At 41.3% G+C, this 27,872-nt stretch overlaps 2 protein-coding genes across 11 annotated transcripts in view; one reads left to right on the top strand and one right to left on the bottom strand.

Annotated features, from left to right (window-relative positions):
- The window catches only part of ggps1 (geranylgeranyl diphosphate synthase 1), a 76,457-nt gene extending 63,826 nt beyond the window's left edge, over window positions 1-12,631 (bottom strand). The window contains exon 1 of one of the 5 annotated variants that reach the window (XM_069885146.1): window positions 12,391-12,631. The gene's annotated coding sequence lies outside the window, so the exon portion shown is untranslated. Of the gene's footprint in view, window positions 1-12,157; window positions 12,251-12,390 lie in introns of those variants that run through there. The other 4 variants (XM_069885143.1, XM_069885142.1, XM_069885145.1 and 1 more) reach the window with 4 other exon arrangements.
- arid4b (AT-rich interaction domain 4B) overlaps window positions 12,592-27,872 on the top strand; it is a 239,110-nt gene continuing 223,829 nt past the window's right edge. For 4 of the 6 annotated variants that reach the window (XM_069885135.1, XM_069885139.1, XM_069885132.1 and 1 more), the window contains exons 1-2: window positions 12,743-12,995; window positions 13,943-14,006. In XM_069885135.1, the coding sequence (XP_069741236.1) occupies window positions 14,001-14,006 (6 nt within the window). In that variant the 5' untranslated portion in view covers window positions 12,743-12,995; window positions 13,943-14,000. Of the gene's footprint in view, window positions 12,691-12,742; window positions 12,996-13,722; window positions 13,742-13,942; window positions 14,007-27,872 lie in introns of those variants that run through there. The other 2 variants (XM_069885133.1, XM_069885134.1) reach the window with 2 other exon arrangements.

The following is a 27,872-nucleotide window of genomic DNA, read 5'->3' as shown; positions in this document are numbered from 1 at the left end:
AACAAAGTCAATTAATGTACGATATAGTTTGGTTAATTATAATTTTTTGCATCAGTTATATTTAACTCCTGAAAAATTGAAAAAATATGGATTTAGTCTGTCAGACTTATGTTTTCGGTATGGTGAACAGATTGGTACTTTCTTACATTCAGTCTGGGAATGTACAAAGGTTAAGCCCTTCTGGGAAAAAGTAATTAAATTTTTGCGAGATTTATTCAAAATAGATCTATATGTTGACCCATGGGTACGTCTATTGGGATATACAAATACAATTACGACAGGTTTGAGATTGGAGAAACCTCAAATTGCATTGATATGTTTAGGATTGGCAGCAGCTAGAAAATGTATAGCTGTTACTTGGAAAAGTGATGTTGAACAGGAAAATGGCCAACCAAGTTATTCTGGTGATGTCAGCACTTGAATAGATGACCAGGCAGCCAGCATCTGAACAACTTATAAATTGTGTATATAACATATGTGCTTTTGAAGTACATACAGAAAATTTATTTTTGCATTTAAAGTTTATTGGTTGCTTCCGCCAGAGCATCAAATATTTGAAGCAATGATTCTATTTTGACAATAAAATTAACCTTTGATTTGATCCGAGAATACTCTCGGAGCTCCCATTTCTGTGGGAATTTTGTATGTTTTACTTGTGGACAGCATGTCAAGGGATGTTGGTTTAGGAGAAAAATTTTTGGTAATTGTTGAACTTTTAACCTAGCTGCCCAATAGCTAAGTACTTAATTTGCATCCTCTTTCCATGTAATATGATTTACCGAGTCCTTATTTTCCCCTCTTTACACCCTCCCCATCCATTAAATTATACAAGTATAAAAATACAGAAATACAAAATGCACACAAATACCAACAAAGACAACAATTCTCCTTGCAGCTAGAGGACCTCAGATGTTAAATAAAAACAGGTTGGGGCAAAAAGACGTCTGCGCCACATTCCCCATTTCATACTCATAATCCTTTACCTGCTGGGATGGACTGTTATTTTCCTCTCTTATTTGGGGAAGGAGGGGGCTATGAATTATATCTGTGAACATTTGTGCCTCAGATACAGTTGCCCCACTTGAGCAAATATGTCACATCTCTTCCGCAAATTGAAGATTATTTTCTCCAGGGGAATGCAACCCTGTATTTCCATATTCCATCATATGATATTTAGCTGGGAGTCAGACTTCCACATAACTGCTATACACTTCCTGGCTACTGACAAAGCAACCTTTACAAACTGAATTGGGTGTTTAGGCAGTCTAAACTGTCCTACCTAGAAGGTACAACTCCAGATCCTGTGGAAAATACACTTTGTAATTTTTTCCAGAGAGTCCCCCAGGACTTCTCAGGATCTCACCCTTGTACACAGCCAGGTGGAATGGACAAAGGTTCCAACCTCCACACTGCACCGAAAGCACATTTCAAAAATTTATGGTTCTGACTTGTGTAATTGTATCAGGGTAAGGTACAACTGATGCAAGAAATTATATTCCACCAGCATGTGTCTGGCATTAACAATTCCCATCTGACTATTCAAATGCAAATCTTCCCACCATTGTTCATCAATTGTTATGCCAAAGTCCGACTCCCATCACTGATGTAAGCCTGGCACTGGGCCCTCACTTTGGAATATGGGATACATCCTAGAGATAAATTTACACACAATCCTCTTCTAAATTAGAGTCTCCATAAGTCAGGCAGGGTCATTGTTGGTCCCAGTTTGTCTCTTAGGAAAGATTTTAATTGCAGAAAGCAGAAGAATATTCTACTCGATAACTCATATTTAGTCCTCAACTGCTCGAATGATGCGAGCTGCCCTTGATCGTAACAATCCTCAATACACCTGATCCCTTTGTCACCAGCTGTCCAGGACCTTATTGCCCAGAGGCATGGGTATTAAATTGTTCTGGGTCAAGGGCATTTTAGGAGATAACCCCACCTTCAATCCAATACATTGATTTATTGTTTGTCAGAGTACATAATTTCTTAAACAAGGGCCAATTCAATAGGGAATGAGCCTTTTTAATGACTGATGTCTTGTTTCTAAGCTTAAAGTACTACCACCACCCCCACAACCACCACCTATCTCTCTCTCCTCCACTCCCCCCATCTTTGTTTGCAAGGCCACTGGCCACCATGCTGCCTGAAAATTAATCAGAAGACCAGTTTTGATTCTTAACTCATTCAAACAAGTACGAATTGTAACTGTTAGTGAGCATGAAATGTAGAACGGTCTTTTAAACAGCCTTTTCTGTATTGTTGATCAGAGTGCAAGCAGTAAGGCAGAGATTGGACATATAGAAATCCTTAATACACTACAGGTGGTCCAGCTCACATAATCCCCTAATTTAAGGCGCTCTCCTTAGCAATGCCATATTTTGCTCCTAATTGAAGCGATGGACAATATAGATTACAAGCTGCGCAAAAAAAACTCTATGGCAATTGTCTTCACTATAGTGACAAGCAGATAAACAGAATGCCAGCGTTGTTCAGAGAAGTGTAGGATGGCTCAATGAGGGAGGAATGGCCATCTTCATTACCTATAATCCCGTACACAGCTGGAACCACTTTGCTAGAGCCAGGGATATGCAGAGCAGTTCCAGCTGCATGGGGGATTACAGGTAATGAAGACAGCCATTGATCATGCACTGAGCCTGCTGGGTAGTGGAGTGGAGAATCACCTTTCCACTGAAAGCAAGAGGGCACAAACGGGGAATGGGGGGGGGGAGAAAATGGGGGTCTCCCTCTCAAAACAGAATATTTACACACTTTAAAATTGTTGTGTTTCATGGAACCTACCCCTCCCCACCCCAAACATCAAGCCTCTGAATCTCCACAACCCTACCTATTTAATGTAAATGCACTGCCTGTGAGAACACAGCCATTCTGGAGGTGTTAATTGCAGGAAATTAACATTACTTGCGTAAAAAGCATTTACCAAAAAAGTGCCAGTTTTTGGAGGTTGCCAGCATTTGGAATTGAGGAAAAAAGGCAATGTACAAAAGTCCAAGTGTTGCCATGCTTATTTCATGGACTATTTTAAACTTACTTTCATGAAGAGTATATTTGAGTTGCATGGATGACTCATACACCTTGTTAATGCAGAAAATTACTAAGCAGTGTCTTTTTTTTTCTTTGGCTTGGCTTCGCGGACGAAGATTTATGGAGGGGGTAAAAGTCCACGTCAGCTGCAGGCTCGTTTGTGGCTGACAAGTCCGATGCGGGACAGGCAGACACGGTTGCAGCGGTTGCAGGGGAAAATTGGTTGGTTGGGGTTGGGTGTTGGGTTTTTCCTCCTTTGCCTTTTGTCAGTGAGGTGGGCTCTGCGGTCTTCTTCAAAGGAGGTTGCTGCCCGCCAAACTGTGAGGCGCCAAGATGCACGGTTTGAGGCGATATCAGCCCATTGGCGGTGGTCAATGTGGCAGGCACCAAGAGATTTCTTTAGGCAGTCCTTGTACCTTTTCTTTGGTGCACCTCTGTCATGGTGGCCAGTGGAGAGCTCGCCATATAACACGATCTTGGGAAGGCGATGGTACTCCATTCTGGAGATGTGACCCACCCAGCGCAGCTGGATCTTCAGCAGCGTGGACTCGATGCTGTCGACCTCTGCCATCTCGAGTACTTCGACGTTAGGGATGAAAGCGCTCCAATGGATGTTGAGGATGGAGCGGAGACAACGCTGGTGGAAGCGTTCTAGGAGCCGTAGGTGATGCCGGTAAAGGACCCATGATTCGGAGCCGAACAGGAGTGTGGGTATGACAACGGCTCTGTATACGCTCATCTTTGTGAGGTTTTTCAGTTGGTTGTTTTTCCAGACTCTTTTGTGTAGTCTTCCAAAGGCGCTATTTGCCTTGGCGAGTCTGTTGTCTATCTCATTGTCGATCCTTGCATCTGATGAAATGGTGCAGCCAAGATAGGTAAACTGGTTGACCGTTTTGAGTTTTGTGTGCCCGATGGAGATGTGACTACCAGCCCCCCCACATCTCCATCGGGCACACAAAACTAAGCAGTGTAAGGCAGTTACATTTGAATGTGAGAAACACAAAAGACTAAAATTCAACCTGGGGCATTTTGGTTGCAATAACATGTTTCAGACATAAAATTTTAATGGCAAGTGATATTGCTTGGTTTTCCTTTCATTACCAACAGACGAACTTGTTGAATGATTTACAACTTAGAGACTTGCTTTGAAAACAATGCAATAAAAGATCCAGTGAAATGTGCTGCAAGCACATTTCTTCGGATTTCAATATTGCAAGTTTGACAATGCCCAAGTGCAGAAAAATGAAAAGGCTGAGGAAAATTGGCAAAGATGGAGGAGCGTTTCAGTAGATGAGCAGGGAACATATAAAGCAGACAATTTTACTAAGGAAAAAGTGGACAGTAATGTGGCCAAGCAGATGAACACAGCATCTTACCAAAGCATATGCAATATCAGAACAGGTGGTCTTGACTAACTCACATTTGGCCCATTGACTCATTACCACAGAACGTTCCAACTCAAAATAACAGACAAAACAAAAAGCATTGGAAATTTTCCTCAATTTCCATACCCATCCATATAAACTGACATTCATGCTTTATTTCCGCCCCCCCTCCCCCCCAAAATGCTTAAAACAATGTTTGGGGAACTTGACTAAAGATGCTAGGTACTAAAGGTACATAAATTATTTGCACTTTAGAGACAGTCAACAGTTTGGGCTGAACAGGAATTTAATGCAATTTTTTGTCCACTTCAATGTAGAGTACAATTCTACCAGAAACCTGGCACAAAGCAAAGCTGAGAACCTGCAACTAAATTGTCCTCAGCTAAATTCCTCACAGTAATGGTTCACCCCACATCTGAGCAGAGAACTTACTTGCAAGAACTAGGGAAATCAGTCCAGTCACAAAACACTGAGATACAGCACTCAGATTCTGACATTGATACCTCCCAGGCCTGTGATTTCTCTATGGGAGCACACTCAATGGTGCTGAGTTTATAATAGATGAATTGTTCTGTTATGATGAACAATGCAGCCAAATGCAGAAGCTTCTATCAATGTGATATCACATGGATCTGAGCAATTTGTGTACCACACACTAAGCCTCACAGTCATTGCACGTCACCCCAATTGCAGATTCTGCACCAAGCTGTATTAAGATGAGATTCTGGTAATGAGAATTACTGCAAGAATGTGAGCAAAAGTTCCTAGGACAGCAGCAGAGATGTTAGGACATTTGCACCATGTTTCCAGCACTGCAGAGCTTTAGCAAGAGATTTTTCTCTATGCAATGCTATAACATCAGCAACCATTCTATTAGTGCCCTCAATACCAGCTATTTAAGAATGAAGCATAATGGCATGGTAACACTCATGGATCCATGGGTATGCTTACATGAATACAATTACGGCAAATTTATGTTTGGAGAAATCTCAAATTGCATTTATTAGTTTAGGATTGGCAGTGGCTATAAAGTGTAACTTGGAAAAATGATGTCGAATTGAATATACAAAGATGGCACAATGAAATTCAATCATGTATTTATTTAGTGAAAAAAACATAATTTGCAAAATATTCTTTTTTTATTAAGATGTAGAGTTTGTATTTGGAAGGTATGGGTTTAGATGTTAAGTAAAAGCCTTACATGTGTTGAAAGATGTAAATAGAGGGCACACTGTACAACAACCTGTTATGATGATGTTATTGTGTTTTTTAATACAAGCTCCATAGGGGAGAGGGTTATTAGGGGTTGGATAGATGGGAGGGGGAGGAGGAGAGTAGTAGAGAGTAGTTTTAGACTATACTTTGTTTTTTTTTGATTTCGTAAATTCTTAAACTTTTTTTTTTAAAAAGTGAAGTTTTCCCGAAAAGTATAACAACTTTATGATGTTTTTGATGTCAACTGACACAATCTAAATTAATTACTTGTAATTGTTCTGTTATGAAATATCTTATATTTTAGTTTAGGGGGAGGGTGGGCCAATAGGAGTTTTTAGATTTTAGTATTTAAATATAGAATTTCAGCATTTTATTATGTACTTATGGAATAATCTTAATTCTTGACATTATATATGTTGAATATTAATAAAAGGAATAATTGGAATGAACATTGCTTCTTTTGAATTAAAAAATGGGATTTTAGAGCACAGAACAGTAGAGTTCAGGCCCTTCAGTACTCTGCCTTAAAAAACATACTAAACACTCCCTACCTCAGGCCTTTATTTTTCTTCCAGCCATGTGTCTAAGAGTCGCTTAAGTGTCCCTCCACCACCATCCCTGGCAAGGCATTCCAGACACCCACAACCCTTTAAAACTTACCCTGATGTCTCCTCTAAACTCCCCTCCCTTCACTTCACTTTGTACTCATGTCCTCTGGCATTTGCTATTCCTGCCCTGGGAACCAGGTGCTGACTGTCCACTATATCTATGCCTCCTATAATCTTGTGGACCACTATCAAGTCTCCTCTCATCCTTCAAAAAAGTCCCAGCTCTGCTAACCTTTCCAATCCAGGCAACATCTGGTATATCTTCTCTGCATCCTCTCCATAGCTTCGACATCCTGTAATGAGGTGACTAGAAATGAACAGAATACTCCAAGGTGGTCTCACCAGAGATTTGTAGAATTGCAACATGACCTCTCAGCTCTTGAACTCAAAGCCCCTATTAATGAATCCCAACATCCCACAGGCCTTAGCTATCATATCAACCTGCGAAGCAACCTTGAGGGATTTGGACCCCATGGTCCCTCTGTTCATCCACAGTCTTAAATAAACATTAACCCTGTACTCTGCCTTCTGGTTTGTCCTTCCAAAATGGATCACCTAGCACTTATCCAGATTGAACTACATCTGTCACTTTTCCACCCAAGTATGTATTCTGTCTATATCTTTTTGTGACCTACAACAATCTTCAACAGCCCATCCACAACTCCTCTAACCTTCATATCATGTAACCATATAACCATTTACAGCACAGAAACAAGCCATGTCGGGCCTTCAAGTCTGTACCGGTTCACTTGAACAACTCCACTAGCTCCTCCGCAAACTCCTGAGGAAGTAGAGGCTTTCTTCATGATGCCATTGGTGTGTTGGTTCCAGGAAAGATCTTCACTGCAAACTTATTTACCCATTCTTTCGCCTCTTCATCTAGGTCATTAATAAAAATTGCAAAGGGGTCTCAGAACAAATCCCTGCAGTCACTGGCCTCCAGGCAGAATACTTTCCTTCCACACTCTGCTTTCTACATGAAAGCCAATTGTATTTTATTCACACAGCCAAGGTTACAAGGATACCTCCCTCATGACTTCCAGAACAAATCTCTCATGGGGTCCTTGTCAAATGCCTTAGTAAAATCATCCATATAGATCACATCTACCTCCCTACCCTCAATTTAGTTTGTTACCTCCTCAAAAAACTCGATTAGGCTCTGAGGCATGACCTTTCCTTCACAAAGCCATGCCGACTATCCTTGAGTTGACTGTACTTCTCCAAATGCTCACAGATCCTATTCTTAAGAAGGTGGCACAGTACAAGAGTATTAATTCAAAAATATTTTAGTTTTTTATTCCAAGTACTTTAAGTGGATGCAAGCTCTCAAACCATCAATACTATGTTTTTTTTGTTCAAATCGAAGAACAGAATTTCCATGTGTGCTTGTGTCATGATTGTAGTGCAACCACCCAAATCAAACTCAGAAGCAAGCTGTAGTCCACTTGATTTTGCCAAAGTCTGAATTCCAAACTCCAGCCAAAACTAGCTGGCATTCACCATCATAGCACAATTAATTTGTATAGTAATGAAGGAAAATAGGCCAATACCAAAAGCTTTATTTAAATTGTACTGCAACTTCAAATGTCAGATTGATCAAAAATATTTTTGAAACTTAATCAAAAAATTAATTAAATAGAAAGGGGACCTCTGAGGATTCAATTTTCTTGGCATCCCATGCATCAACATTCATATCTAGGCAAATATTTGAAATTGGATGATTATCTCTTTCTTCTTCTCTTTGGCTTGGCTTCGCGGACGAAGATTTATGGAGGGGGTAAAAGTCCACGTCAGCTGCAGGCTCGTTTGTGGCTGACAAGTCCGATGCGGGACAGGCAGACACGGTTGCAGCGGCTGCAGGGGAAAATTGGTTGGTTGGGGTTGGGTGTTGGGTTTTTCCTCCTTTGCCTTTTGTCAGTGAGGTGGTTATACACTAAATGCAAATGACATTGAAAACTGTTCTTCATAAAAATCAAAATCAAAAAGAATCAGAACAGGAACTCCAAATTAGGGTTGGCAAAGTCAGTGTGGAATACATTTCAACATTCATTTAGGAGTAGCAAATTCAACAGAATATTAGTATGAAATATTCTGCATTCACCAGGTCTAAAAGTAGACACCACCTAATCAAATCAAACTTGTTCCCACAGAATAATTACAGCTTTTGATTATGGATAATTACATAGAGCAGATGATTACTTATCTTTGTCACAAAAGTAAAAGGGAAAGATGCAACCTGATGTTTTATAGAATGAAAGATTTCTCATCTCATCCTCCAAGTTTGACATTTCACTTAATGAAGTGAGTTACTCTGAGATGCAACCCTGCCTTTCTAACTACTGATGAAACCCCAGAGTAGCTTCATGACAAGCATGGATTACATCTGTCCATTGACCCGTACCACCCTTGGCCTGAACATTTACAAGAAAACACATTACCAGTAAGTACATATTTTCTTGCGCAGATACAATTTTTCAGCATTGGAAGCAAAGCTCTAAATTTATAGTCCCTGCTGGTTCTAAACAATTTTTAAATATTCAGTGACAGGAGAGATGAAAGCCAAGAGGTTTTAGATACAATTTGTGCAGCTGAAAAACAAATTTAACAGTATCAGCTCATTCTCAAAGGACAATGATAAATTAAACTTATTAAACATTGTCTAAGAAACATGAAATTAACATGCGATCTAGTGATAAGTACAAAACCAAAGAGCTACAAAAAGGCAAGGTTCCACCAAGACAAAGGGTGATGCATTCCACAAATCAATATTCACAATTAATGTTCATCTATAAATGATATCAAACCTCTATCAGATCAAAATATTTTATGGAATTTTGGCATCAAAATAGTGACAGTGAACCCTAAAGGAAGCAAGTAGCAAAAGATGGTAAAGACTGAATTGGCCATTGTAATGGAAGATTTAAACAGTGTTTTTTTACTTTTGCAGCCTTTGCTTCTGCAAGGCTGAGAACCTGCTTGTTTTTTTAGAATCAGCAGACATAAGCTAAATTCCACCGAGGGGCCAGAGATGCAGTTATATGATGAAAGGACATCTGTGTACCAAGAACATTTAATGTTCCTGCTTGTTTTGATCACAGACTGTCAGAGGCTTAGCCTTGATGCAAAATAAACCATTGTATTCAAAGTGATAATCTGAAAATTATGTTATTCGATAGAAGCCTAAGCATGCTAGCTTGCTCGCTTATCTTTCTTGCTGTGCTGGGAGTGGGTGCTTGGGTGGGCAGTTTTTGGGTAATATAAGCCATGGTCCCACTGCTGGAGTTTGAGACTCTCCGAGAGGTGGCAACATCTCTCAGCAAGAAGAACTTCTAGAGTCCAGTCAACATCCCGGTCAGGGGAGGTGGAGAAGCTGCAACCGGCGCCCCGACAACCTACTACAAGTGTGCAGTCGTTGCCTCGCTTCGGCAGTTGGGACCAGTCCAGGCGTTGATAAGTATAGTTGGGAAGGGCTAGCATATTGTAGTTTGAAATCAGCTTTTGAATTTGTAATAAAGACTTGTATAAACTGAACTGCTCTCGGTGTGTGTCTATTTTCTTTCGGTAGCTCAAATACTGACCAATCTAAAACGAACAAAATGAGAGGTACAAGTTTACCCAGGACAGCCATAAGCAGCCATTTCCATAGTTTACCCTATCATTTTGCTTTTAGGTTAAACATTTAAAAGATAGAGCAGGAGGATAAGTGGGGGGGGGGGGGGGGGGGGTCGTCATGTTTTGAACTCTTGTACACTTGTTTAATGCCCAGATAAGTTTCTTTGTCCAGATTTTATAACGGACAGAAATAATGAATGGCTGCAGCAATTTCAATTCAAATGCACATGGTATAACAAACTCATTATTGTTCAGTGAAATATAAACATGTCAGAATAGCACCATATTTATAGTTTATAGTATTGGCAACCAAAACCCCTGCACACAAAAGTAATCTGCAAAATTTGAGAGCATGGAAATATTAGAGTAGATCAAAAGCCTTTTTAATAAAACAAAAAGGATCAGAAAATTCAAGAATTTAGGGCCCAGATATTCTCACCAGAGATTTGTAGAGTTGCAACATGACCTCTCGGCTCTTGAACTCAATGCCCCTATTAATGAATCCCAACATCCCACAGGCCTTAACTATCATACAAACCAGCAATTGGTGGAACAAACAATCTTGAGAATACTCGAGCAAATAGGATGGATACTTGATGAGTCACAAAGCAAAGTACAGAGGTTTGGTGATGTGCTTATGAAGGTCAGTGCAAGAGAGCAACAAGTTGGAAAAGTTAAAAATGAAGGAATGATAAAGTTATAAGTATAGATCCTAGCACCAGAACTAGAAAGCAGCAAACATCTGGACAATGCTTCTCTGGCTACAACTAAATTTGGCAACGTTCAGTTCCATCAAGTGGGTAATAGAGGAGAGGGACAGTTTAATCAAAAACATCAAATTGCTGCAGATTAACATTATTATAGATATTTAACATACTATGATTTAGACAAAGACAATTTTAATTAAAAAATCATTTTAAGGATTATAAAACTGCAATCCAGTAAAACTGTACATGCCAAGATGCATAGAAGTTGTGACAAAATAGGCTAGTAAAATGCAGGAATGACAGTGGCAAGTTTTAATGTAGACATGAAGCAGAGAATAGAAACCCAAGGATATCTGTTTATTGGGAGTGGGGTCAGTGAACAAAATAGAATAAACTCAAAGAACAGAGAGGCAGGAACAATTGTAAAAAGATGCAAATTGGTGAACTAAAGTGGGGAAAAAAGATGAGACAACTAAATATGTAACATCTGACATTGAGGATAAGAAAAATGCCAAACACCTCACTTAATCCTGAAATAGGAAAGTTTTGGGAGACATGGGAAGAATCAGATAATGCTTTGATTTATTGCCTGATGCAGTGCCAGACAAAACAGAAAATTGTGCCTGCTGACATCTGCACACCCTTTAATGGTTAAAAACAATGACCAAAGTAACAAGTGAACCCAGGATGAAGCAGGTTGTTAAAGGGTGCGTCGTGCTTGAACAGATCAGTAGCCATAAAAGTGGCATGGCAAAAAGGGCAATTAAGATTTCAGAAATGGAATGCAAAGCATTGTAAGTGTTCACATTTAAAAAAATTAATATGCAAAAGGAATGGAGCGAAAATGATGTTCTTGAATGGTAATCACAGCAAAACTCAGAGGGATGAACCATGAATACAAATTGTGAAATTGAGGCTGGGGAATGGGAATAGTCGAGTGATTCTAATGAATTCAACACCTGGGGATTCAAGTGGAGTAATGAAAACAGTGAAAAAAAATATTTACAAATCTTAATTCAATTGCAGTGCAGGAATGCACACTGGAATGCGTTTAGATGATGCAACGACAAGAATAACAGAAAGGAGAGGCAGTGGTGATGACGGGGCAGGTTAGTAAAAGACAGTCCAACTCAAAGAAGGAGGATGGAGTGGAAGGTACTGTCAGCATCCAGATGTGGGCTCACATCACCTTGCACAAGACGACAATATAGAACCAAGACTGGCCACTCCACTGCAATGGGGGAAGGTGATAACAAAACGCTGGGGGTGCCACTATCCCAGATTACCGTTCTTCAGGTGAAGATAACGCACTACTCCCCACATCAATGCCATAACTGAGCGGGCCCACGCGTCCCCACACCAAACGCAAGTACTCTATCCTGCTAACTGCCCACCTTAACATTATCTAATGGTTATCTGCTGGATCCTGCGATGCCTACTGCTTCCACGGCCCTCCTCCCCCCTCATCCCCACCCCACCCCACCCCCCTTCCAACACGTAGGCCGCTGGAAGGAGATACACCAACGCAAGGCCGCCTTGCTCGAGGCCTGGGGAACACATTAGTCGAGCAGCGGACACTTACTGTGAGGCGCGGGGTGACGCAGCAATAAAATCTGCCCGGCCGCCAGCAGGATGGGGCCTTCTGCGTCCGGGTTATGGCCTCCCCACTTCCGGTCTCGCCTCCCTTTTTCTTAATTTTATTTCTTTCCCCCCCCCATGACTGTAAAAATAATGCGTTACAATCGCCACAGAGCAACCCAACGTCGCCTGAAATCTCGAACAAACAACGGCAGTGGCAGCGCCCCGGCTTGATACCTGAAAGGAAGCACGGACTCGGCGCCCTTCATCGGCGAAGAGTCGCCCTCGACGATTCCCCGCTTACTTTAACTCATCAAAAAATACGCCATCCTAATATCAATGCGGCTGCGCAGTCATCTCTTTTAAAGATCGGCGATGTGATTAGTGCGCATGCGGGTGTTTTGAGGGGGGGCGCGCGTATTGCGCGATGTCCACCGGGAGATGTAGTTCCCCCGCCCGTCGGTTCTGTGACGTGGACGGCCGGGAGAACTCCATTCCCCGCGAGGTCTGGCGTCGCACGGATCGCGGATGGAGAAGGTGGGCCAATGGGCGCGCTGGTGCCGTGGTTGCCGTGTGACGGCGGGCCAATGGGAAGCGTTGTTTGTTGCTGAGTGGGGTCGAGTGTGTGTGTTTTTTTCCTCTCTCTGTTGCCTTGGCTGGAGCTTTAACAGTCCCCCTGTCAGTCCCGGCCCCCCCCCTCCTCCCACCCACCCTGCGTGCGGCTCGGAATCAGGTCGTCGTTTCGCCTTCGATCGCGGTTCGGATGCCGAAGAGAAGCCGGGTCGGACAACAGGCGGGCGGCCCCGGCCTGTGAGGCGACGCTGCTGCAGTCCACACGTTCGGTGAGGGGGGGAGAAGTGAGCGGTGGGCGAGGGCAGGGTGGTTCCGTTCGCTCTTTCCCAGGACTGACTGGCTGGCTTGGGGGGGGGGGGGCTATGAACAATGAGGAGCCGCCGTAGCTCCGAGGAGTCCCCGTGTCAATCGGCTCAGCTCACCACCCCCCCCCCCTCATCCTCTCCCTCCCTCAGAAGCACTTGCCCAGGGAAGTGGGAGGAAGAACAGGCCTGCCTAGTGAGTGGCTCCGGCCCTCTTTCCAGTCCACCAGTGCTTGACCTCGGGCGAGAGGGGGTTTTGGGGTTGGGGGGGTGGGGAAATCTCCCAGCAGCGCTTCGTTATTAAATGGTGATCATGGCGTGCCAGCTCCGCTCTGTGTACGTGTGGCCAGCAATTCGACTCTCTCCTCCCTTCACCTGCATCTGTTCTTCCCCCCCCCCCCCCCCCCCCCCCCCCTTCCCGTGGACGACCTCTTGCACCATCCCTTAAGTCGTCTCGAACCCTCCCCTGCGTCCCCTCAGCCCTGCGAGCACTGCCACTGATGCAGTCCGTGTGTAACTTTGGGATCTGGCTGAAATGGCGTCATTGACATAACTAAGAGAGTGGCGGGTGGGGGGGGGGGGGTGCAGAGTGAAGCGCATCAGCTCCATCGGTCTCAGCAGCACGCTACAACCCCTCCTGATCCTATGTATTTCAATCCATCCGCCATTCATCATCTTTTCTTTCTGCCGCTGTGGATACGTTCGGGGCCGAGGTAGATAATGTGAGGAATTACATCGCTACTTGCGACCCATTCTCCTGTATTGGCATTGGCTCGTTTACCATTCTTAAAGTGGGGGGTTGGAGCTGGTGAGGGGCGGGGGGTGGGGGGGGGGGTCCCTGTCCTGAAAGGAGATGTCGAGTTCTTTTTTTCCAAATTGATTTTTTTGTGTGTGTGTGTGCTCCTTTTCTGTAGGAATAACGACAGTTGACTTTCTTGTTTCGGACGCCGATTTGGTATATTTCCAATTAACATGAAGGTAAAATAAACGTTGCATATTTTTCTCCGTCTTGATCTTTAAAAAAAAATCGACCGGTGTTGTAGTTTAATTAGGTTTTATTTTGGATGTCGTGTTGTTACGCTGGGGTTTTCCCACTGCAGATGTGTGTTTGATGTAGTTCGAGTATGCTGCATGACAAAGCAACGGCAAATACAAACTGCTTATTTAGTGCGGCAACGTTACGGCTTGACCAGAAGGTGTAACAGGGACCGCTTTATTCTTTAATTGCCAGTCCGACTAAAGCAGTGGCATTTATGATGGAATGATCTGATTGTTTCCGCAACCTGTGTATACCACGTTAGTTTTTACATGTTTGGATTTTTTAAAATCTCGTTTTAGGTGTTGAGACTCGACTGCAACGTCTGGATAGTATTTTTGCGATCCCACAAGATGGTTTTCTTTCTCAGTAAAAGCGAAGGTTTTCAAACGATGCAGAGAATTTCATGCCAACAATGTGATCAAGTAGTCTGAATGTGAACAGAACATGTACCGCGCTTTAACGGCACGCTATTTGACCAGAATTTAAAAAGTCTAAGCTTTGCAAAAAAAACCACAATTCTTAGCTATTGACGTGGTTTTGTCTGTTTACTTCTACCGGCTACAATGAAACAAAAGTACAGTATGCCTCAAAACTGATGAAGGTTTGTGGAAATTGTGGGCAATTGACAGGCTATGTTGATTGAAAGGCATCGGTTTCAATTTAACAGACACTTTGCGCTTAATGCACAGGTAAATGGCAAGAAGCAAACCTTGTATATAATTACTTGAATCGAGTTTTTCTGTTTGGGTTTTCCTAAAGCAAAAATTAGTCGCTCTTGGTTGAAACACCTGCAGAGGCATGCAGACCAAGGGGAGTGGTATTTGAAGTAGCAGTGTGGGTAAAAAAGTAATTGAAGGTCAGAGTGTACTGTGCATTTAAGCAGTCTATTGATAGTTGCAGTACTCTGGTTTATTAAATTTAATGTTTAAATTCCACCACTGGTCCAAAATCTAGTTGATGTTGTTAGACATTGTTCCATTCAACTGAGTTGTTCCAGTTTCTACATTAAAGAATTAACAGTATTCAATTGGAGAACTTTAGTTTGTGGATGGAACACTTTGAAGTTGCATGGTAAAATAACGTTGTACAGATATTGCTCTTTATGAATCACTATTGATTAAGTTCTGGATGGGTTACTTTTTACAGGTCTGTTTATTGTTAATCCTGGCCTATCAATCACAAGATAGAGAGAAAAAAAACTCAGTTGGTCACACATTTATTAAGCTTGGCTGAATTCCCATTCACTCATCATCTTTGCTCTTGCTTCCGTTCTGGCAATGTCGCCCTGCTGAAATACTTGAAGCTCCTCTTGATACTTCTCTCCTTCTTTGTGACCTCCTCCAGCGTGACAACCCTCTGAGAATATTTCAATTCTGCTATACTTGTTGCTTTGTGTTTTGGCCCAAAGTACAACTGTTACATTTAAAATAAAACACTGTTTTGTCTAATCTTATTAAGATTCTTTTGTCAAAAAATAAAACAGAAAATTCAGTGTTACATGAAATTTCATTTAGGCAGATGGAGTCACCATTAGTATTGCCCAGTGCACCTTGCAGTAGGAGAAAGACAAGCAAAAGTGTGTCCCTTTAGAGTCACTGAGTGTCATACCCAAAAGAGAAAAATAAAAATATAGATATGTTATGCTGTGCATTTCTTGCGCTTCATGTTTCACATGTTTTTAAACAGGTTTAAATTAATAGAATTACCCGTTCATGACAAATTGTTCATGTTTAAGGATGACCATGGGAACATGGTTAAGCTTCTAGACAATTTGGATTTGAAATAAAAAGTATCATTAGTGTGTTGAGAGTTCAAGCATACAAGTTCCATGGCTTTTCAAGAATTAGCAGCTTGTTCATAATGTTTGGGACAGATACTTTTTTCCTTCATTTGCCTTGTGCTCCACAGTTTTAAATTTGTTATTAAAGTGCACATTCCATATTTTATTCAAGGCTGTTTGTGTACATTTTTGATTGACCAGCACTTTTTATACATAGTTCCCCCATTTCAGGGCACCATAATATTTAGGACATCTGGCTTCACAGGTGTTTGTGAGTACTCAGGTATGTTTAATTGCTTCATTGGTGTGGTTATAAGAGTCTGTAGTTGCCATTTTTCAACATGAGGACCAGAGTTGTGCTAATGAAAGTCAAAGAAACCCTTATGAGGCTGAAAAACAAGAATAAAACAGTAAGAGACATCGCCCAAATCTTAGGGCTACAAAAATCAAGAGTTTGGAACATCATTAAGAAGAAAGATACTGGTGAGAGCCATGCAGTTGCGAAGGGACTGGTTGACCTCCATTGCTGATGACAGAAGAATTCTCATCATAATGAAGAAAAATCCCCAAATACCTGTCCAACAGATCAAAAACACTCTTCAGGAGGCAAGCATCGATGTGTCAATGACTATAGTCTGCAGAAGACTTAATGAACAGGAAAACAGGCTACGCTGGAAGATGCAAACCACTAGTTAGCCACAGAAACTGGATGGCCAGATTACAGTTTGCCAAGAAGTATTTAAAAGAGCCTGCAGAATTCTAGAAAAATGTCTTATGGACAGATGAGTCCAATGTTAACCTGTATCAGGGTGATGGCGAGAGTAAAGTTTGGAGGTATAAAGGTCCAAAGCATACCACTGTGAGAAACAGAAGTACCTTCACAGAATTTGCTTGAGACAAAAATTGAGAACAAAGAACATTTATTATACAACAATGCAAAGTTGGGTGCTTCCCCTTACCCTGGGAATACACACACATACTGGGGCTCACCCAACTTTTATACAGTTCATTTCAGTGTAGAGGTACCCTCCCCCCCTAACATTCTTCTGCCTCTTGGATAAGTTTGGCATTAGGCAATCCTGTCTGTCTAAGTGCTGTTTCTGTGAACTTGGAGGACCAGGGGGTATCCTGTCTGTGACCCATCATGTCATTGTCCTTATTCACCTGCCTTTGTCCTTATTCACACCTTCCCAACCCTCAGGACTTACTAACTTACTTATTCAGACTAACTTTACTTCCTACATTCTATTATCTCTTCTCTCTTTGGCTTGGCTTCGCGGACGAAGATTTATGGAGGGGTAAATGTCCACGTCAGCTGCAGGCTTGTTTGTGGCTGACAAGTCCGATGCGGGACAGGCAGACACGGTTGCAGCAGTAGCAGGGGAAAATTGGTTGGTTGGGGTTGGGTATTGGGTTTTTCCTCCTTAGTCTTTTGTCAGTGAGGTGGGCTCTGCAGTCTTCTTCAAAGGAGGTTGCTGCCCGCCGAACTGTGAGGCGCCAAGATGCACGGTTTGAGGCGGTATCAGCCCACTGGCGGTGGTCAATGTGGCAGGCACCAAGAGATTTCTTTAGGCAGTCCTTGTACCTCTTCTTTGGTGCACCTCTGACATGATGGCCAGTGGAGAGCTCGCCATATTACATGATCTTGGGGAGGCGATGGTCCTCCATTCTGGAGACGTGACCTACCCAGTGCAGTTGGATCTTCAACAGCGTGGATTCGATACTGTCGGCCTCAGCCATCTCGAGTACTTCGATGTTAGGGATGAAGTCGCTCCAATGAATGTTGAGGATGGAGCGGAGACAACGCTGGTGGAAGCGTTCTAGGAGCCGTAGGTGATGCCAGTAGAGGACCCATGATTCGGAGCCAAACAGGAGTGTGGGTATGACAACGGCTCTGTATACGCTTATCTTTGTGTGGTTTTTCAGTTGGTTGATTTTCCAGACTCTTTTGTGTAGTCTTCCAAAGGCACTATTTGCCTTGTCTATCTCGTTGTCGATCCTTGCATCTGATGAAATGGTGCAGCCAAGATAGGTAAACTGGTTGACCGATTTGCGTTTTGTGTGCCCGATGGAGATGTGGGGGGGCTGGTAGTCATGGTGGGGAGCTGGCTGATGGAAGACCTCAGTTTTCTTCAGGCTGACTTCCAGGCCAAACATTTTGGCAGTTTCCGCAAAACAGGACGTCAAGCGCTGAAGAGCTGGCTTCTGAATGGGCAACTAAAACACCATCGTCTGCGAAGAGTAGTTCATGGACAAGTTGCTCTTGTATCTTGGTGTGAGCTTTCAGGCGCCTCAGATTGAAGAGACTGCCAGCCGTGCGGTACCGGATGTAAGCAGCATCTTCATTGTTGAGGTCTTTCATGCTGAAGAAGATTGAAAAGAGGGTTGGTGCGAGAACGCAGCCTTGCTTCACGCCATTGTTTATGGAGAAGGGTTCAGAGAGTTCATTGCTGTATCTGACCCGACCTTGTTGGTTTTCGTGCAGTTGGATAACCATGTTGAGGAACTTTGGGGGGCATCCGAGGCGCTCTAGTATTTGCCAAAGCCCTTTCCTGCTCACGGTGTCGAAGGCTTTGGTGAGGTCAACAAAGGTGATGTAGAGTCCTTTGTTTTGTTCTCTGCACTTTTCTTGGAGCTGTCTGAGGGCAAAGACCATGTCAGTAGTTCCTCTGCGCGAAAGCCGCACTGTGATTCTGGGAGTACATTTTCAGCGACACTAGGTATTATTCTATTTAGGAGAATCCTAGCGAAGATTTTACCTGCAATGGAGAGCAGCGTGATTCCCCTGTAGTTTGAGCAGTCTGATTTCTCGCCTTTGTTTTTGTACAGGGTGATGATGATGGCATCACGAAGGTCCTGAGGCAGTTTTCCTTGGTCCCAGCAAAGCTTGAAAAACTCATGCAGTTTGGCATGCAGTTTTGCCGCCAGCCTTCCAGACCTCTGGGGGGATTCCATCCATACCTGCTGCTTTGCCACTTTATCCTATTCATACTGGCTTTATTCTTTACACATATATCCATACTAGCTTTCTTCATCTCTCATATTTTCATATTAGTTTTACTCATCTCTCACACCACCTCATCTGTGAAAAGTCGTGGTGGGGGTGTTATGGCCTGGGCAAGTATGGCTGCCATAGGTACTGGGACACACATCTTCAAAATGAATTCTGAGGTATATATTTGCTCAAGTTTAAGCAAATACCTCCAAACTCATTGGAAGGTGCTTCATCCTACAGCAAGACAATGATCCCAAACATATTGCTAAAGCAACGAAGGAGTTTTTCAAAGTTAAAAACTAGAAAATTCTTGAATGGTCAAGTCAGTCGCCTGATCTAAATCCAATTGAGCATATCTTCCATATGCTAAAGAGTAAACTTAAGCACTTAAGTAAACTTAAACTTTTTAACTCCCAGAAACAAGTAGAAATTAAAGATGGCTACAGTAGAGGGCTGGCAGAGGATCACCAGAAAAGATACTCAGCTCCTGATCTATGAATCACAGACGTCAAGCAGTCATTGAAGGCAAGGGATATGCAATGAAGTACTAAACATGAGTACTTTAATAAACAAACTATATTTGCTATGACCCAAATATTATGATGTCCTGAAATGAGGGGACTATATATAATCTATGACCATGTAATTTCTACATGGTCAAACCAAAATATAGATAAATAACCATGAAAAAAATCTGGAATGTGCACTTCAATCACATGTGAATTGATGGATTTCAAATTTAAAAATGTGGAGCACAGGGGCAAAGAAAGAAAAAAATGACTTTGTCCCAATATTATGGAGGGCATTGTATATGCATTGTTCCACTTAAGTGGGTCAATTGTACAGGCATGTTTTTGGCTGCACTGACATTAAATTTGTATCAAAGCCGATTTCTTTTAGTTCTGATTTATTTGATTGCAATTTCACTCTGAGTTTGACCAGAAAGCCACATTTAAAATAATTTTAACAAAATATGGATGCACCTGGCATTGCCAATAATTTTTGTTCTGAAATATGACCTGCAGATCCATTTACTTGTCATATTGGGTTAATTATATTGTTTTAGTTTGTAGTTACACAACCCGATGGCATTAATATTGACTTCTTTGGCTTTTGTTAAACCTCCTTTATCATCCTTTAGCACAAACATGATAAATTCTTACTTCCTTCCTTATCATATCCAATTAACATCTTTTGTTGGTCTGGATTCCTCCCCCATTGCTTGAATTCTGAGATTTTCTGCTTCTGGCTTATTCGGCCCAAAATGTCGGCAATATATCTTTGGTAAATCACGAAAATCTGTAGATTGAAGTAAAAAGACAAAAAACTGGAGAAGCTCAGCAGGTCAGTGTCCTTTATGCAGCAAAGGTGAAGATAGTTTCATCAAGGTATGAAAAAATGCCAACAGGCGTCCGAACAAAGGAGATGGGGGAGGTGTATGGCAAAGGCAGGAGATGATAGGTGGAGAAAGGAGGGAGGAGACAGCAACAATAAGGGGGAAGAGGAATGCTGGGTGGGTAATGGAATGGAGGGGAGAATGGGAAAGACAGGAAAAGTGGAGGGGAAAGAAAAGGTGAGCAGATTTAGTAGAAAGCAGTAAAGTCAATGTAAATGTTATTTGGCTGGAAAGTACCCAGACGGAGAATAAGGTGTTGTTCCAATCTGCAGGTGGTCTAGTGGAACAGTACATAAGGCCATGGGCAGACATGTGAGTCTGGGAGTGTGACTTGGAATTGAAATGATTGGCTACTGGGAGATCACTGTTGTTGTGTACAGAGAGAATGTGCTCAGCGAAACGATCTCCCAATCTGTGACCAATCTCGCCGATATAAAGAATGCCACATAGCTTTTTCTCCTATGGACACTGAAAAGACCAGTTGAGTTCTTCCAGCATTTCGCTGTGTTTTTACGACAAACACAGCGGCTGCAAACTTTTGTGTTTTACTGTAGTTACACTTGGGCCTGGGTAGGGGAGGATCATTTTTTTTCTTTAAAAAAAGACTAGTGAGCCAGATGAGTTTAATGATAGTTTGATCAGTCCAGGATTTCCACTCCTGAACATTAGCTATATATTCCAAATTAATTTAATAACTTGAATTCAAAGAACCTAGCCGGTAATATGGAATTCAGAATTGAGCCTCACAATGAAAAGTCCAATAACTGAACCAAGGTCCTACCAAATTGCTAATGGGAGAGGGATGAAACATTGAAACAAAGTCTCCACTGTGTTTTTGGGTGGATGTCAAATACCCCATGGCACTCTGAAGAGCAGCAGGGACTATCCCTGGTCACCAAGGAACTATCATCCAACTGTCAGTATTTCATTGTTGCATGCAGGAATTGATGATTGTGTTGCCGAGATCGTAACAGTAAACTACACTTCAAAGGCACAACATTGGCAATAAAGTTGATTAGGATGTCAGGGGTCATGGAAATGAAATAATTCTTTAAAGAATCTAGACTTTGTCTCTGGTTGCCAGGCTCATGCTATTCAAAGGTGAATGGGAAGAATAACTTAATTAATGACTTTATTCTTTGTGTTCAGGTGAGTACTCAATAAAAAGTATGCAAATTTCTTGTATTTTAAGTAAAATATATTGCTGGTATTGTGGTACAGAATTCTCTTAATATAATGCTCAGTTTATATTCTCTTGTCAATAATGCCCTCTTCAGTTTGTCGAGTGGGTTGTGGGATCACTAGCATTGATTTACGTGGACATGATATCTTGGTTCTTGGTCGGCCTTGAGTAAAATGGAAAGAAATAGCAACATTTTACTTTTCTACAAAAGAAGCTATGAATTATCACCAGTGTTCAAGTTTTCCTTTGAGATCCACATGGGTCTCATTCCTACAAGACTAGAAGGTTTTCACCATCCATTAAGGTTCCTTGATATGATTTTGATATAAACTTCCAGAGGATTTGATGAACAAGAACAAAACTACAAAGAAACTATATAATTTATTGCTCCGCAAAGTACTTTGCAAAAATGCATCAGGATATGTAGTGTAGATAATGTAGCAACCATTTTACACGTGGCTTACTCAAGAAAAAGCAAATCATAATCTATGCAAAGTGGCTTTACATCCACCTTAGGTTGCAGGCAGTAGCTAACATCCTACCCAACAATTTAATTGGTTTTTGATGTAGAACTAAAATTTGAGTAGAATTTGTGTTCAGGTTCTGTGGTGGTATTTAAACTCCTAACTCTCAGGTAAAAGTGCTATGACAGTATAGCTTTGGTAATCCAGCACCTTTGGGAATTTGGTGGTGCCAGACCAGCAGATTTTCCAGACTGTTTGATGTTGTTGCCCTTAATACCCAACCACACTTCTATTTTAACTTTTCTTTTACATGTTACACAACAGTACATTAACATTTCCAGTGAGCTTAAGGAGAGCAGGAAATTAGCAAGCAGCCCAGACCACAGCTTCGCCAACAAACTGCCCATGTTCTTTGACCCTGGTGTTCTAGATGGTAACTCAAGCTCTAACCAAGTACCCTGCTCACAGTCTGGAATCCGACCGAGTTCCAGGTTAAAGAGTGAATCTGATGTCAAATCATCAGGACTTCTGGACAATCAGATTTCACATTTATTGTCAGAGTACATACATGACATCACATACAACCCTGAGATTCCTTTATCCTGTGGGCGAGGCAGAATCACCACTAATTGGTAGTGTAAAACTATAGATAGTGTAAAACATGTAAACAAACAAAGAACTGTGCAATACAGAGAGAATAAAAAGGAAAATCAATAAAGTGCACGAGTAAGAGTCCTTTAATGAGTCTCTGATTGAGTTTGTTGTTAAGGTGTCTGATGGTGGAGGGGAGCAGCTGTTCCTGAACCTAGTGATGTGATTCTTGTAGCACCTACACTTCTTCCTGATGCCAGTAGCAAGTATAGAGCATGGTCAGGGTCTTTGATGGTTACTGCTGCTCTCTGATAGCAGCACTCCCCTTAGATGCACTCAATAGTGGAGAGGCTGAGTTGTCAAGTCCACCATAATTGAGCTACAACTGACTACTGCAGCAATAGGCTTGTGGAATAAAATATTTTATTAGCTGATCGTGCATTGATCCAAGAGCTTCGAAGAGAGTTACTTTAATGATCAATCCTTTGTGATAAAATTGTGTATGCTTAGAGAAGAAATTTAAGTGTTTGCTATGAGATTGAAGTGACCTCTGAACATATAAATTAAGGACAGGAATCAGTTATTTGGCTGATCAAGCTTGCTCTGCTATTGAATGAGATGGTGACTGATCTGATTGTAACCTTAACTCTGCATTGCTATCTGCCAGCTGTATTCTTTCACCCCCTTGTACGTCAAGGATATGTCTCTCTTTGCCTTGAAAATTCAAGGACTGCTTCTACTACCTTTTGAGTAAATGAATTGCAAAAGCACGTGACCACCTTAGTCTATTCTTTATTGTTAAATGGTGATCACCAAGTTCTAAAACCTCCCACAATAGGAAATAACTTCTCTGCATTCATCCTGTTGAGATTCTTCAGGGTCTTCCTTTTTCCAAGATTCACAAATCCTTTATTGTGCTGAGCAGATAATTTATTTTCATGTAAAGCCATACTAAGAGGTACCACCAGATCAATGCCAAGATGAGAAAGACAATCAAAAGAAGTCCACTCTCACTTCACTAAACCCCGGTGGCTACAAGCCATCCAACTCTTGTTAAATTACAACTTCCCCATTTCAGATAGAACTCTGTTTCTGGGAGCATCTGACTCGTAGAATAGATAAGAGGGACCTAGCAAATGTTTGTTGTACAATTGGATTTTCAGTAGGTATTTAATGAGGTCCTGTGCAAGATTTGGGTCAACAAAGTTAGTCCATGTGGAATTGGGTATTATACATTGAGAAGTGGTTATTGAAGAAAAAGCAAAGAATGGGAATAAATGAATGATTCTCATGTTGACAGACTTGAAACAATTGTTGGGATCAGAGCTGCCCTCTCCCCCCTCCCCCCCCAGCTTTTCACAGTCTGCATCAATGATTTGACTGAAGAGACCAAATGTCAAGTTTTCAAGTTAGCTGACAGTACTAAACTCAGAGGGATTTTGAACATAGGTAAGAATATAAGGAAAATGTAATTTCAAGGTTATATGGACAAGTTAAGTGAATGAGAGAAAGCAAGGGAGATGGAAGTAATTGTGGAAACATGTGATGTCGTCTACTTAAGTTCCTGCAATGGAAGAGAGGAGTGTTTGTTAAATGAATGGTAAGTGATCAGGTAGCAATGATGTTCCTCGGGACTTAATATCACCGAAGGCCAATGTATGAGAGCAGAAAAGTATTAAGTGGGTAAATTACATTTTATTCTTCATTGCAAGGGGAAACTTAAATGCCTATGAATGTTGAAAGAAGGCTGTAAAAGTGGTAGACATAGGTGAGTTCCATCAAGGGCACTGACCTGTTGTCCATTAAAGACCTACATGAAGGCAGCCAACTTCATAGAAGACACCCATCACCCTGCTGATGCTCTCTTCTTGCTATTGTCTTCAGGCAGAAGGTACTGAAGCCTGAATTCTGGCACCTCTAGGTTCAAAAACAGTTTGTTTTTTTCAATAGCTATCAAGCTCTTGAACCTCCCCATATCACCTAACCATAACACTACTTTTTTTTGTAATTTTTTGTTTATTGCACCAAACCATATCAATAACAATATATACAAGCGTTCATCATTAAGATATACACAGTGATGTTTCCTTTTCCTTTCCCCCTTCATCCCTTTTCCCCTCCCCACCCCCTTCAAAAACAAATAAATAATAAAAACACACAAAACAAAAGAAAACAAGAAAAAGAAAAGAATGTCATATCATCCACATTTCCATATTTAAGTATTATCGTGCTTGTATTCATATCACTTTAGGAGATGGCGGTCCAAGGTCAGCAGTTTCTAACATATTTTATGTACGGTTCCCAAATATGTTTTAATTTGTTGTTCAATATATTCCCGTAAATTCTGGCTTTTTAACAATATAGCGTTTAGCCTCCATCTATATGTTTTCAGTGGAATATCCTCTAATTTGATTGTTAATAATAAGGGTGAGTGATCAGATAAAAGTCTTGCCTTGTATTCAGACCTTGTATTCAAACTCTCCCCTGAATCTGCACCAACAACAAGAACATATCTATCCTTGAATAGGTTTTATGTCTATTTGAATAATATGAATACTCTCTTTCTTTTGGATGTTGTTTCCTCCATATATCAATTAGTTTCATATCCTGCATTGATTTTAGCATAAATTTGGTGATTTTATTTTTTTTAATTAATTTTTTTATTAATTGTTTTCCCTACCCAGTTCCATAATACCACTTTTGCCAAGTTGAACTTTCGTTTCTTTAAGAGTTCAAAGCTAATGTCCGGATAGAAAAATATTTTTTTCTCATTGTATTTCAATGGTTCTTTATTTTCCTTCACTCTTTCCTTTGCCAGCTCCAATATTTTCTCTCTCATTGTGTATCATAGTAACTTTATTAAAATGGAACGTGGCTTTTGATGTGACTGCGGCTTTGGTGCGAATGTTCTGTGGGCTCTTTCAATTTCTATTTCTTCTTGGAGTTCTTCTACTCCCAAGATTTGTGGGATCCATTTTTTTATAAATCCTTTTTTCACTTTCTCCATGAAGGGCTGGTTTTCCCCGACCAGCCACTACTCCATCACCTGACTTCCCTCACCATAACACTTTTTTAAAAACTCATTCCATCTCAGCCACATTCTCTTCACCTTCCTTCCATTGGGAAGAAGATTCATGAGTGTAAGATTCAAGGACAGTTTCTTTACGATCATTAAAACTTTGTCTGCATTACTGAGAGAACACTTTTTTGCCCTACTGAACAAATATGAATATTTAGGGTTTATTATTTATGTTTTTTCTCATCCTTTTATGTTTATCATCTTTCTCTTCATGCATGTGGTGTTGGTTTATTTTAAATAACTGTGAACTTGCAGCAAGTAAGACTTTCATTGCATCTGTACATTGCCAACTCAATACAATTTTCCTACTACTGCAACAGGTCCATGGCAGAAGTCATCTCCTTGTTCCTGCACTCAGGCCTGGAGCATATTGACATCAAGGACACCCATGTCAGACTAATATTCATTGACTACAGCTATACGTTCAACTTAATAGTGCCAAATAAACTCATCTCCAAACTCTGTGACCGTGGCCCTATCACAACCCTATCACAACTGAATCCACAACTTTACGTCCTGCAGGCCACAATAAGTGACAGCATCTCCTCCGCCATCATCCTCAACACTGGTGTCCCTCAAGGCTGTGTACTCAGCTCCCACTATACTCCCAGTGCACTCATAATTGTGTGGCCAAACACCACTCCAAATCCATCTCTAAGTTCACAATGACACCATCATTGTCGGCAGTATCTCAAACAACAACAAATCAGAATATAGGTTTAAGAGAGGAAATAGTGGCTTAGTGTCAAGATGACAACTTTGCCATGAACATCAGCAAGATCAAAGAATTGGTCATTGACATCCAGAGGATGTGTGGAGCTCACTCCCCTGTTCACACCAATGGTGCTGAGTTGGAGATATTAGACAGCTATAAGTTCTTGGGAGTAAATGTCTCCAAAGATCTGTCCTGGTCCACCCATATTGGCACAATGGACAAGAAAGTGCACCAGTACCTCTACTTCCACAGGAGCCTGAGAAATTTCATGTCCCCACACAAAGTGATGATATGGGAACTGCACCTTCCAAATCTGCAAGCCCCTGCAGAGTTGTGAAAACCACTTAGATAATCACACAAATATCCCTCTCCTCCATTGACTCCATCTACACTTCCTGCTTCCTTGGAAAAGCAACCAAAATATTTTTTAAAAACTCATTCCATCTCAGCCACATTCTCTTCACCTTCCTTCCATTGGGAAGAAGATTCACGAGTGTAAGATTCAAGGACAGTTTCTTTCCTGTTGTTATCAATTTGTGGACAAACATCACGTTAGTAAAATAATGTTGTCTTTGTTCAATACTAACTGAGCTCTCCAAGGAACTGCACTCAGTAATTTTTACTGCTGTACTATGTAAGTATGGGTTGACCATCAGGGCTGCTCTCAACATGAACTTTCTTATTGCACCTTCTATTTATTTATGTGATGATAAACACACATTCATTTGAATATACTGTATATTTTGGTGCATGTTCATCCCCCCCCCCTCCTTTTTCAGCCTTATTTTATGGTATATCTGGCATATGTCTTCTGCAATTTTCTGGCTGACTGAAGTGCCCCGTTGACCGGCTTGCGATGCCTAAGACGGGACATTGACCAGCATATACGTCAACCCCTATAGATCACGCAAATTTATCTGCTGGATGTTAAATGGAGGTGATTGCTATCATGAGGGTCCATTGTCACAACGCAGCACATGATGAAAATATGAAGTGAGCTTTAAGTTGAAAGTGATAGAAATGGCCAAGAGAACCAACAACTGCTGTTGCAAGAAAATATGCATGAGAAGTGGGTAGGAGATTGAAGGAAGAAAGAAGAGACTAAGAAAAATACCAAAAAGGCAATGTTCTTTGAGAAAAAGAATCACTAATTGGCCAGAGTTGGAAAATCACATTACAGAATGGGTACGTGAACAACAGAGGCAAGATTGCTACATAGACACCCGAAATAAAATAACATTTGTACTGCAGTGGGTCAAGTCGCACCCAGTCTTCAGTGACGCTTTTGAGGCTACAGTAAGCTGGTGCAATCGTTTCTTGAACAGGAAAAATCTGGTATTATGCCAAAAAACCAAAAAATGACAGAAACTACCAAAAGATCTTAATCACAAAGTTGTAAGTTTTCACCAGTTTATTATACGCAACCTGCAGAAACACCAGTCTGCATTGGCAAATATCAGAAACATGGATGGAACCCCTATGAATTTTGACATGATAGCCAATAGAACAGTGGAATGGAAAAGTGTTAAAACTGCAAACCAGAAGTACAGGCCACGAAAGGACCAAGTTTAATGTGGTGTTATCGTGCATGGCCGACGGGAT

Source organism: Narcine bancroftii, chromosome 6 (assembly GCF_036971445.1).
Source record: "Narcine bancroftii isolate sNarBan1 chromosome 6, sNarBan1.hap1, whole genome shotgun sequence".
NCBI classification, from domain to species: Eukaryota; Metazoa; Chordata; class Chondrichthyes; order Torpediniformes; family Narcinidae; genus Narcine; species Narcine bancroftii.
Note: the sequence above shows the minus strand (reverse complement) of the source record. Positions and strands in the feature narration are given on the sequence as shown.